The 13,890-nt window shown below is 35.1% G+C and overlaps 1 protein-coding gene across 5 annotated transcripts in view; it reads right to left on the reverse strand.

Moving 5' to 3' along the window:
* The window catches only part of LOC110463305 (tyrosine-protein kinase Src42A-like), a 41,470-nt gene that overhangs the window by 7,229 nt on the left and 20,351 nt on the right, over positions 1-13,890 (reverse strand). For all 5 annotated transcript variants that reach the window (XR_002464374.1, XR_002464373.1, XR_002464372.1 and 2 more), the window contains exons 5-7: positions 4,565-4,723; positions 3,137-3,315; positions 162-318 (exon numbers count right to left, since the gene is read on the reverse strand). Coding sequence is in view for 1 of the 5 variants with exons in the window: in XM_021517804.1 (XP_021373479.1) it covers positions 162-318; positions 3,137-3,315; positions 4,565-4,723 (495 nt within the window). In the remaining 4 variants the exon portion in view is untranslated. The remainder of the gene's footprint in view (positions 1-161; positions 319-3,136; positions 3,316-4,564; positions 4,724-13,890) is intronic.

Raw genomic sequence — 13,890 nt, forward strand, 5'->3', positions numbered from 1 at the left:
TATAGTGAATTTAGTCTAAAATGAACAGGTAACATTTATAATTTCAGTGAGTAAACTGTATCGTCCCCCTTCGGTCATTTCAACCGCTCCATGTTGAGTTACCTCTCCTAATGATAATAGAACAGGACAGAAACTTGCCATCGTATAAAGTTAAAACTGACCTGGATATGGTATTCTGCCGTAGGTAACAATTTCTGTGAGAAGGATTCCAAAGGACCAGACATCAGACTTGATGGTGAACCTGTTGTAGTTAGCCGCCTCGGGAGCAGTCCATTTGATGGGGAATCTGGCACCCACTCTGGCTTCATATTCGTCCTCCTGGTAACAGGAAATATGCTTACAAGTCAATACACCTTGGTAAGATTGTATTTTAACCTGGGTAAGATTGTATTTTAAGATAAAACAAATGAGATTTACTTAGTGTATGTCAAAACTTAGCAAACATGAACATACTTGAAAAGCATTGCAAAAGTAAGTACAACCTGATAACTAAAACAAGAGGCCCAATGGGCCTGAATCGCTCACCTGGTATTAATCTCACACTTGTAATCTTAAAAGTGGACTAAAATACAGCTACAGGCAGAATATCAGTGTTTGATTCATAAGAACCTATTAAATGATTTAAACATATGACGCCTGTGACCTTGAATGTAGAACAAGGACATTAGGTTGAACAGAGTTTAAAGTCTTCCAACCCAGCATGCTTTTCTTCCAACCCAGCATGCTTTTGGCAAAATATCATAACCCTGGACCTATTGGTTATACAGAACAAGTCATTTAAAGATTTAAACATATATTGATCACTGTGACATTGAATATGGGCGAAGGTCATTCATTTTGACAAAATTGGTAGCCCTTCATCCCAGCCTGTTAGTGACCAAATATCATCACCCTTGGCCTTTGGCTAATTTAGAAGAAGTCATTTAAAGGTTTTAAACATATTTGACCCCAGTGACCTTGAATATAAGTAAAGATCATTCATTTGAATAAACTTGGTTGCCCTTTATCCTTGCATGCTACTGGCCAAATATCATCATCCTAGGCTTCTTAGTTATTCAGAAGAAGTTGTTTAAAGATTTGTTAAGACAATTGACCCCTGTAACCTTGAAAATGGACCTAGGTCATTCATTTGAACAAACTTTGTAGCCCCTTATTACAGCATGCTACTGGCCAAATATCGTAACCCTATGCCTCTTAGTTATTCAAAAGAAGTTGTTTAAAGGTTTTTAACATATTTGACCCCTGCGACCTTGAATATAAGTCAAGGCCATTCATTTGAATAAACTAAGTAGCCCTTCATCCATGCATGCTACTGGCCAAATACCTTAACCCTAGGCCTCTTAGTTATTCAGAAGAAGAAGTAGTTGTATAAAGAATTTTTAAGACAATTGACCCCTGTGACCTTGAGAATGGACAAAGGTCATTCATTTGAACAAACCTGGTAGCCCTTCATCCCAGCATGTTACAAGCCAAAAATCATCACTCTGGGCATTTTGGTTATTCAGAAGAAGTTGTTTAAAGATTTGTTAAGACAATTGACCCCTGTGACCTTGAAAATGGACCAAGGTCATTCATTTGAACAAACTTGGTAGGCCTTTGTCACAGCATGCTACTGGCCAAATATCGTAACCCTATGCCTCTTAGTTATTCAAAAGAAGTTGTTTAAAGGTTTTTAACATATTTGACCCCTGCGACCTTGAATATAAGTCAAGGTCATTCATTTGAACAAATTAGGTAGCCCTTCATCCCAGCATGCTACTGGCCAAATACCTTAACCCTAGGCCTCTTAGTTATTCAGAAGAAGAAGTTGTATAAAGAATGTTTAAGACAATTGACCCCTGTGACCTTGAAAATGGACAAAGGTCATTCATTTGAACAAACCTGGTAGCCCTTCATCCCAGCATGTTACTAGCCAAAAATCATCACTCTGGGCATTTTGGTTATTCAGAAGAAGTTGTTTAAAGTTTTTAACATATTTGACCCCTGTGACCTTGAAAATAGGTGAATGTCATTTTTTTGAACAAACTTGGAAGCCCTTAATCCTAGTTTGCTTCTGGCCAAATATCATCACCCTAGGCATTTTGGTTATTAAGAAGAAGTTGTTTAAAGTAAAATATTGAAGACGGACGACGGATGACGGATGACGGCCGACAGACGACGGATAGACGGACGACAGACGCTGCACCATGACATAAGCTCACTTGGCCCTCGGGCCAGGTGAGCTAAAAAGAGGACTTTCCATTTAGTGACTTTTCTGCTATTTATAGATGATATTTTTCCATGTTATCTGGTATATATATTATATGTAGGCAATACCATGCACAAGTTCATCAGACATCCCTGAATGCTTGACTAAATTGCACATACATGTATGGATATATTTCATGAGGGCTTTAACCCATTGAAATAAATCTACACACGCAATAAACAAGAGCAATATGAGACTTTCATACAAACAGTTGTTCTTTTATATGCATACTATACATTGTATTTTGCAAAATGCAAAACAGTATTCACCATTATCCTATAATTAGTGCTAAACTTGCTTTAAGAAAACATTGAAATGAACAGCGATGTCAGACTTAAGGACTGAGTAATATCACTATAACATAAAACAAGATTCATCAGTTTGGTATGAATAATCAATGCTAAGTTTGTTCTGAACACAAACAGTAATTGAAAACCTATTTGCGAGTTTTTGCAAGCTTTTGAAAACATCTGCACTTTAGAGTCGAGACAACAGTCATTTGCACTCTTTGCTCAACAAAGGAAACAGACGTTTTCGAAAGCTCCCAAAATAAGTATTTAATCACTATTTGTGTTCAAAACAAACTTAGCATTGATTATAGTGAAAAACTATAGCAAATATGTTCAGAATCCATTATTGTTTCAGTTCACATATTTGATCAGTAGAAAACAACCAATGAGTTTGAGTTAAATAAAAAATAGTTTAGCTACTGGGGTAATCTCACCTAAACCAGCCATACCAAAGACAGACACATTACTCTGAAGATCTTTACCACACCAAAGTCAGTTATATTGATCTGTATCTATTTTGGTGACACTGGATGGACCTAAGTGGTCAAAATGGCTCCTTTTATGTGTTGATGAGTCGGCTAACTTGCCAAGTACTTACCTTAATGACTCTGGCCAACCCAAAGTCGGCTATCTTGACATTGTTAGCATCTCCGACCAGGATATTTCTTGCGGCCAAGTCTCTGTGTATGTAGTTCTGAGACTCCAGGTATGCCATACCGCTAGCAATCTGGGCAGCAACATCTATCAGTTGTGGGAGCTTCAGACTCCGCCCCTTACCTACAACAAATAGGTCATATCAGTGATATACCAAGATCAACAGTTTTGGAGCAAACAGCAACAGAATCACTTATAAGTTCTGATACAATCTCACGTATTTAACTAAAAAAAATAATGCTTGGTTGAAAGTTATTTTAGAATTATTTTCTATGAAAATATTATTTCTATATTATGAAGACCACAGATTTTTTTTTTAAATTTAACCATGTGTGCTAACATCTATTTTGATAATCAATATATAGATAAGAAATTATTTGCCGAATGTTTTCATATATTAAGGAAACTAAAACCTGGAAAATATTTTAACAAGGCTTTACACAACTTAATATAAAGATTGTGGAAAACAGGTGAAGTATAATAAGAGATGGTGAGAGAGAAGCTGTTGTATTAATTTGTATTTCAACTTAAAAGTGAACACTCAGAAATAAAGATATTATAGCAGCTGGTCTAAATTAGTAAGGCATTAGGTTAGAGAAATGGCGGTTAGGAATTTGTGTGTAAGCTGTGTTACTAATGAATAGACAATTGGCCTCTTTAAAACCTGATCTTCACCCGTCCTTCTTTAATTCAATTAAACCTTCCTATCTCTTTAATCTTTTTTCTTCTAGCTTACAAGTTCAGTTAAAGATCCAACCAGCAATCATCTATACATTATGTCACTTATCACAGGTACTACAGTCCTGGGACACTAAAGGTGTAAATGTACTTAAAGAGACAACACTATGGATACCTATCTACCTGAGATCCGCCAGGGACCACTATTGTCTGACATCTGTATCAGATTACACACAATATAAGGCCTGTTTACAGCTGTTACATCACAAATCAATGTGTCTAGTACTGAACAGTCACCTCACCTACCTACTGAACAGTAGTCACTTCAATTGTGACTCATCTGTAAAATATTACTCCAGATTATATTTTACTAAACTGTAACTGAGTTTATCCAAATTAAACATTCATCTTCTTCATATATATAATATTCCTCTTATTTAGACGATCAAAACTACTGTATTCACTGTAATTAGTGCCTTGAAAATTGGGAAGGGGCACTTATAACGGGTGGGGCATTAATTACAGTGAATATGGTATTGTCCTTCACAAGATGATTTTCAGGGCACTTGTTTGTTTAACTTTGTTCAAAACTGACTGGGGAGATATATGACAAGAGTGAGGGATCTCTATGTATTATCATCCAGCCAAAAGATTGGTTTATTAGCACTTTTACAGGGGAAGTATTTTGGCCTACCTTGAAGGTACTCAAGCAGACTGCCATGTCTCATCAACTCGGTGACAATGTAGATCGGTTCATCCTGGGTACACACAGCATATAACTGGATCAACTTAGGGTGTCGCAGCTTCTTCATGATCTGGGCCTCGGCCAGGAAGTCCTTCGGATCCATCGTACCTGGAACACAGACATGGGACTATACAGTGAATTGAACATTTTATGAGACATCCTCAGTCTTGACAGAGATCATAATTATGTAATGGCGGGCGGGGTAGTTTTACAAGATATTAGGTACTACAATGTACTGTGCAAATAACTCTTAAAAGTTATAACAGCTGGTGGCAAAGTTTCCTATCTGTGTCTTTCAAGGATAGAAATCTGAAACAGGGTGAAAATAAAGCAGAGATGTTTGGCTTTGAACATTTCCGACCTTGTAAACAAAACAAGGTCAATTAGATATATTGTGATACCACAAGGACAATCTTTGTAAAACATGTAATGGGTTGTATTGGTCATGAGTTTCCCTCTCAGAACACAAATACATCATTTCAAACGAGGTTTGAAAGATCTCCCAGAACTTGTTAATGATGTGTCCGTTGTAACTGGGATACACACACAAACTGTTATCATTGTAGTCTGTTATGTGATCCTGTAATAGTGATACCTTACATAGTGTCAACTCTTAATACAAGACTTCAACCTTCAAAAGATCAATCTCAATCAGAACATACAACTTCCTATCATCTTTTTTTGTGAGTAAATATTAACAGAAGAAACTTCAGCTCACTCGTAGAGAACTGAAGTAGATGTTTTTCTGACACATCATTGCCGAGATCAGATGACCGCTTGCCATTAATGTAGTATACCTGATCCCTGGTCATGTACCTTACTTCTATTGGTGTCCTTGATATTCGATATTATTGAAAACAAAAATACCAGTATTACATACAGCTGTAACCATGGTAATAAGTCTTGGAGATCTAGTCTGATAATATCAAAAGGCTTCAAGTTACAGTAACTATTTCTTTTTTCAAGTAAATGCTACATACACGAATCATTGACATACATGATGTCATCGTATAGCATGACACTGCCATTATATCTAGAGGCATAACAGGGATTCACCTTGAACTATATTAGCATTCAGTAAACAAGAATTCATTATCATTGACTAAATTGTGTCGGGTCCAGGAGTACAGTGTCAGATAGGACAGGTTTTGCTGTAACATATATGTACCTATAAATGTGTATGGTACAGGTGTCAGATAGAACAGGTTTTGCTGTAATTTATATGTACCTATAAATGTGTGTGGTACAGGTGTCAGATCGGACAGGTTTTGCTGTAATTTATATGTACTAATAAATGTGTGTGGTACAGGTGTCAGATAGGACAGGTGTGTGGTATACAGATTTCAGACATACCAGTTTTTGTTGTAATTGATATATACATATAAATGTGTTGTACAGGTGTCAGATAGGGCAGGTTTTGTAATAATTTATAAATTTATATGTACCTATATATGTGTTGTACATGTTTCGGATAGAACAGGTTTTGTAGTTACTTATATGTACCTATATATGTGTGATACAGGTGTCAGATAGGACATGTTTTGTAGTAGTTTATATGTATCTATTGTGGTACAGGTGTCAGATAGGACATGTTTTGTAGTAGTTTATATGTACTCACATGTTTATAGTACAGGTGTCAGATAGGACATGTTTTGTAGTAGTTTATATGTATCTATTGTGGTACAGGTGTCAGATAGGACATGTTTTGTAGTAGTTTATATGTACTCACATGTTTATAGTACAGGTGTCAGATAGGACATGTTTTGTAGTAGTTTATATGTACTCACATGTTTATAGTACAGGTGTCAGATAGGACATGTTTTGTAGTTACTTATATGTACCTATAGATAGAACAGGTTTTGCTGTAATTTATATCTACCTATAAATGTGTGTGGTACAGGTGTCAGATATGACAGGTTTTGCTGTAATTTATATGTACCTATTCATGTGTGTGGTTCAGGTGTCAGAAAGGACAGGTTTTGCTGTAATTTATATGTATCTATACATGTATGTGGTACAGGTGTCAGATAGGACAGGGGTGTGGGATACAGATTTCAGACATACCAGTTTTTGTTGTAATTGATATATACCTATAAATGTGTTGTACAGGTGTCAGATAGGGCAGGTTTTGTAATAATTTATAAATTTATATGTACCTATATATGTGTTGTACATGTTTCGGATAGAACAGGTTTTGTAGTTACTTATATTTACCTATATATGTGTGATACAGGTGTCAGATAGGACATGTTTTGTAGTTACTTATATGTACCTATAGATAGAACAGGTTTTGCTGTAATTTATATCTACCTATAAATGTGTGTGGTACAGGTGTCAGAAAGGACAGGTTTTTCTGTAATTTATATGTACCTATACATGTTTGTGGTACAGGTGTCAGAAAGGACAGGTTTTGCTGTAATTTATATGTACCTATACATGTATGTGGTACAGGTGTCAGATAGGACAGGTGTGTGGTATACAGATTTCAGACATACCAGTTTTTGTTGTAATTGATATATACCTATAAATGTGTTGTACAGGTGTCAGATAGGACAGGTTTTGTAATAATTTATAAATTTATATGTACCTATATATGTGTTGTACATGTTTCGGATAGAACAGGTTTTGTAGTTACTTATATGTACCTATATATGTGTGATACAGGTGTCAGATAGGACATGTTTTGTAGTAGTTTATATGTACTCACATGTTTATAGTACAGGTGTCAGATAGGACATGTTTTGTAGTAGTTTATATGTATCTATTGTGGTACAGGTGTCAGATAGGACATGTTTTGTAGTTACTTATATGTACCTATATATGTGTGATACAGGTGTCAGATAGGACATGTTTTGTAGTAGTTTATATGTATCTATTGTGGTACAGGTGTCAGATTGGAAAGGTTGTGTAGTAGTTTATATGTACTCACATGTTTATAGTACAGGTGTCAGATAGGACAGGTTTTGTAGTAGTTTTCATGTACCCATATGTTTATAGTACAGTTGTCAGATAGGACAGGTTTTATATTAATTTATATGTATCTATTGTGGTACAGGTGTCAGATGGGACAGGTTCTGTTTATATTGATCTGTTTCTATGTCTACAAAGGTGACACATCTCCCAGTCAGACTGATCCATAACCAACTCTGACTCAGCACCAGACCTAACACATGAGTAAGACCATTATATGTATACCGATTTGTATTGATCTTAGTTTCCAAAAGGGTTTACATCTTACTGACCAATTACACATTCATTATGAAGCCTATATTTATAGCTATTTGATGAATTTCTTGATTGCCAATATGTAACAAGATATTAACACTCCATCTACAGGGTCAGCCCAGGGTCTTTATTGTAGAATGGAAGTGTATGTATCAAGTAGTTCCTTGATTCAACAGCCTTTTATTTACAGACCAGACTCAATCAATTGTTCTAACACTGTCGTCAACCAATCACTTCAAGGAAATAAAAAATGTTTTATATCTTTTGATAAAAAAAATACCTCAATCATCACCACAAAACGTAATCCAGTAAGAATGTATGCATTTGGATTTTTTTGTGTTTTAGCTCTTTTGAAAAAAGACCCAACTTCCTTTGGTGGTTCAAGCCTAGTTGCTATTAAAATGACATCTTCAAAGAAAAGCTTAACTTCCTGTACTGGTTCAAGTCTAGATTTTTTTTAATAACATTTTATAGCAGCTCTAAAAAATGTCCTACTGCTAAGACAATTTAGGGCAGCACAAAGCATATAAGTACCTACAAAGTTGTTCTACTAATTGGTCTGAACCATGCCGACTAATTGTTAGCCACTGGTTTTAGAATCCTGAAAAAAAATCCCATTTCACTCTCAAGGTAGTTTCAGTCCATTTTTAACTGTACAAATAGACACCTGAAATGTTGGCAAGGAATGACATCTTTCCAGGAGCGAGACAATAGCTCTTCACTCTACAAAAATCAGGTGAAGAGCTATAGGTAGGCCCCTAGAATAACAAATCCTTCTGTTAACAGTGGAGCTAACTAATCCTAGGCGAGTAAGTGCACTAATTATAAAAAAGATCATTTATCTTTGATCCACCAGAAATACATATTCTAATATAATTTTAAGCATTTAAATAGGATAAAATATTTCCTTTTATTTAGAGATACCTGTTTAGAAAGTTAATCTGATACACCTTTATATTGTGGTGAGGTAAGGATGGTAAAGCTTTAATTACAGTATCAGATGATCAGATAGGAGAAGAACAAGTGGTGTTGGTGGCCGCCTGTTCCTGTAGACCCATTCATAAGGGTGTGGGGGCCAAACAGAGTTTCATCCAAATACAACAATGATTTATCCTTTTTAGAGATTAAAAATGTTCAATGATTGTGTAGATGTTGTATGAAATTTAATTTTTAATATGCATTTTTTGGAGGGACATGGATATTTTAGTCCTGAACTCATGCTTTTCCTATGGGACTCACCCAAATTTTCAGAATCAACTATATCTCCTACTTATGGGATTAATTGAAAATGTTGTTGAAGACCCTAAAACAAATCCTACTCAAATGACTGAATATAATTGTAAACACCTTATTTCATATCTTTTTTAAGAAAATAAAATCTGCTAAGGGCTTTTCATGTTCTTTTAACATTGATGGATATGTTACAGCTTATTACTTCACAGAGAGAAGAAAACCTTCATTTAATGGTATTTTAATATTCCTTACTTTCTTACCCTAAATACTATCACTTTTCAATATTAATGACCTCCAAAAGCCTTGACTGCAGGAGTATTGTAATCAAGGGCTAAGACAGGTCTCTACAGTTTTGAATTATTTAGAAAAAAACATACCCGTACGTAACCTCTAATGATTTTGATCACTTAAATGTCTGATTCTAGATTTTGGATCACTTAAATGTCTGATTCTAGATTTTGGTTCCTAAGTTCTCAAACTAAGGGGAGATAAGCTAGCTTGGAAATCCTTCATAAAAGCATCAGGGCTGGTAGCCAGTCTATCGAGGGCATTATAATGAATAGTTCTAATCCAAACCCTAGCATAATTACCGTAGCATTAGAGCAGACTGTCTTCTAACTGATAAATCAATTTGTGACATTTTCCAGTGGAACACTGCAGCCTCACAGCCACTTTAAACATAAAGTGTGGATGACTAATACAATAACACACACAATTGGGCCATTCTACAGTAACAATAATACAAGACCCAAATTGAAGATTGAAATATTCATGAAAATTTGAATTTGACCTTTCTGAATGTACAAACTTGTAAACAGTAATGAAGTAAATGTGATTGGATTTTGATATGCCTTTGCATCTGTGTAATGAAGTTTATGAATATTGAATTCAACAAAAAAAAAATTATATATAAATATTGAACTTCATAAATATTCAATTCTATGAAATAACATTTCTTCATATCTGTTTTCTAATCCTACATTATCCTTGCTACATATTTAAAAATGTGTGTCATGTCATTAATAGGTTTACTGTATATACAAATTATTTATTTCATGTTTTGCTTAAACATACCAACTGACAAAGTTTTGTACTTAAAGCCAAACTGATCTAACTGACAGTGAATAACAACAAGATTGTAGGCAGTAGATTTAATTCCTACTGTTGAAAAATAATGCAGTAAATATAACTCTTTGTATTCCATTTTTACCATTGAAATATGAAATATTATCAGTATGACAAAAGTGATATATTCCCTGCATTGAACATATTTTTGAAATAAAAATTGTGCTGCACCTTCACTAACGTTTATTGAAAGTTGCGATGTCGCAATACAAATGTAACATGCGATCAACTGAGACATCCATTCAAATCTTTGCCCCTATGCATGTTTTGAAAAAGTAATTAAACAAAAATTCAACATTTTCCCTTCATACTCATCAGAATATCATAACATAGTCATCTTCATGAAATATAAGATTTTCAAAAAATTGGCATCACAAAGACAACCTTAGTTCTGGTCAGTTTAACATAACAATCTTTCTTATTTACGACATTTACCGATGTTTATATTTTATGACATTTACCGATGTTTATATTTTACGACATTTACCGATGTTTATATTTTATGACATTTACCGTACCTACTTGTATTATGTGCTGCAACTGGGATGATGATATCTATGGTTACACAACAATCATGTAACCTTCTAAAGGGATACGTGAACTTCCTTTCCTGCACATAATGGTACAAGTAAATACCATCTCAATCATAATGTAGCTACTACGTATACGCCAACATCTGCGCGAAAACTTACTACTGACTTCAGACATGAATGATTTGGCATCCAGTCCATGCACTATGCAATTCTTAGGGCCAGAAGTTAGATTTTTTTATGTTAGCATCTTCTTCAGATTCACTTTTGATTTAGTGTGTACATGTACTTTTGTGCCAGTTAAATGTCCATGAATTGTCCATGAACTGTTATGAGCATTTCAAGAACAGCTTATCAGCATTCATTCACTGTTCATGACAATTTTACAGGATAAGAAAATAAGAACAAAATTAATATCTTAACCTTCCAATCAAAACCCGATACAAAATATGATACCTTTGGTTTTATGTACCAGTAACTTGAATACAGATAGATAAACTAAAAATTACTTGTGTACAGGTTTATATACCAAAAACTTTAACTGGTGTATAATTTCATGTGTCAGTATCTTGGCTACAATCATGTTCATGTGTCTGAAAAATTCTGCTACATCACTTTTAAACTTGTCCGATCTTGACCATAAACAGAGGACACCACAGAACTCTTGACCCTCATTACACCAAGTTTGATGACAATCTATTACTGATTAGGGTTGACCTTGGCCTCTGGGAGGCCTACTGATTATATATACAATTAGGGTAACCGTGCCCAATGGGTGGTGTACATGTACTGGCACTAAGGATGGAGGGCACCCAGTGACCAGCTGATGGTGAATAAAGATACCACAGTATACTTGTCTTGATACCAGCAGACCTATACATTCCTTTCATCATCTTTATTTGTAAAAATTCATGTCTTCCTGGAATTTTGTATGAGACTTCTATAAAAAGATACCAAGAAAACAACAATTTTCCCTATGCTATTAAACCAGCTAGCTCCACCCCTTGTGAAGGAGATTTTGATCTCCTTTTATTGCTCAAAAGAGTGTGTCCTATGCATCTTTTTTTCCCTTTCATATCACATAAAACATGTAACATAAGTCCTGACACCATATGCAGCCCTGCTATAAACATGTACATGCATAGACAATTATTTTAGACCCCCTAACAAAACAGGTTGCATCTATTTCATGGAGTGGAAAGCTTGTCCACAAGTTCACACTGGTAGTCAACTTGCAATCTCTGGACATCATGCATAATGAAGGACTAGGAAACTATAATAAAGTCTTCTTTGGGAAAAACAAAGCGCCAATATTTCTTCAAGGATGAGGTCCCCGATTCCACAGGTAAATATTGCATGAAGCTTGTAACAGTGTCATCAGGAAACAACAGATAGAAATAAACCAGCTTCTGACGACTACTCTCATAAAACTTGTCTACAAAACAGAGTTATTGTGATTACATTCCAGCCAGTTATTGTACAGAATCCTCTGAGCCGATCCATATATCTTTGTCTCATCGCCTGTTCATTACAACTACAAATAGCCTTGGCCATAGACAATACTGGTACTGGACCAGCAACCCTTAAAGCCTAGTTAACTTCTTCCTGTGAACAGTAAAATCTTATTACAATGAGATTGTGTTCTAGATTTATTCCAAATCTGCATTATCATATTTTAAAATGAATTGATGAGCACAGGCTAAGATAAAAATTGGGATTTTCATTGATATCTAAAGCCATAAACTTATAGAGGAAGAAAGACCCCAGAATATATGTGCATCCTTAAAAAGAGTATTTTATACAAAGGGTAGTGTGTTTAGTTATTGCCATGGAAATAGAAGCAGATACAGTAACACTATATATCCTATTGTCTGCCGCCTGAATTCGTTAATAAAACATGAAAATGACGACAACAGCTTTGTACAACGGCCAGTTGGGCTATACATTAAAGCATCAGGTGAGTCACCAGTGTATGTAATGGAAGAATATCTTCGTCATGATATTATTCTCAGGTTTTTTGTTTTCGGAAATCAATATAAACTCATCATCATCATCATTTTCCTTGCGAAATATACCATGCAACAGAATTCCGATGAGTGCATAGGTCTTACATTACATTTATCAATGCTACAGAAAAAATTGTTGTGAAAACAGAAAGATAATTAAATTGTTACTGAGATTTTTTAACCGTATTTTCATTTCATTCATACACATGATATGAATCGAAATGAAAAAAACATGAAAATTCTGCGATCAATGTAAAAAAAATACTTCCATCAATAAAATCAATAGAAATTAATCACACCTGCCTCCATGATATTTGTGTTGCTGTACAACCTGGGGAAGGAGGGTGGGGATCATAGTGGTGATATTAAAACTCGGTCAATATAAGAAATATTACATCAGCACATGTGATCCATTACATCATCCTATGACCAGCATGATTCTGCTAGACATAAATATCTAGCTACATGTTCACAGTGACTTTGCATACATCTTTTAATTTTTATCTAAGATTTATTGACACAGAAAAAATTGCAAAGCCAAAAATTACCCAGTCTTCCCCGGTAATACCATTATTATCACCCTTTTAAATGTTCATCTAGGATTTATTGACATTGAAAAATCATAAACCCAAAAATGACTTGGTCTTCCTCAGTATGAAATCAGAGTATAATGCTAATAATACACCCATGTCGCTATTAGGGCATCCTGGCTTAATATGGGCAGGAAATTGCCTTCTTCAACCGAAGTTTTCCACTTGAATCACATTGTAGTGTGCTGGCAGTCACAGCCAGCATCTCGTTCGCTTATTACATCCCCATTGTCATATAACTGCAGTGATTCATTCGTGGCCTCAGAGGCAGTAGAAATGCCAACTGTAACTTAAACAGTCTGGCAAATGTAACTCTCCAAAAAGTACATTTCTATCACTGATCAAACACATGATAAACCTAAATGCTTTTAAGGGACCAGCCCTAGTCGGCAGTGAGGTCTGCAGTGTTTGAAAGTGTTTTTACAACAGTATGCTGGTAGGTGTGGGTTCGATTCCTGGTCTCAAGAGTTAAAACTCATTCACCCCTGAAATTTTATAATGAACTATTCCAACCATTGAATTGGAAGAGTTCAAATATGTCTTCAGGGGTGAATGAGTTAATTTGT

This window comes from Mizuhopecten yessoensis, unplaced genomic scaffold, assembly GCF_002113885.1.
Source record: "Mizuhopecten yessoensis strain PY_sf001 unplaced genomic scaffold, ASM211388v2 scaffold10885, whole genome shotgun sequence".
In the NCBI taxonomy this organism is placed as follows: domain Eukaryota; kingdom Metazoa; phylum Mollusca; class Bivalvia; order Pectinida; family Pectinidae; genus Mizuhopecten; species Mizuhopecten yessoensis.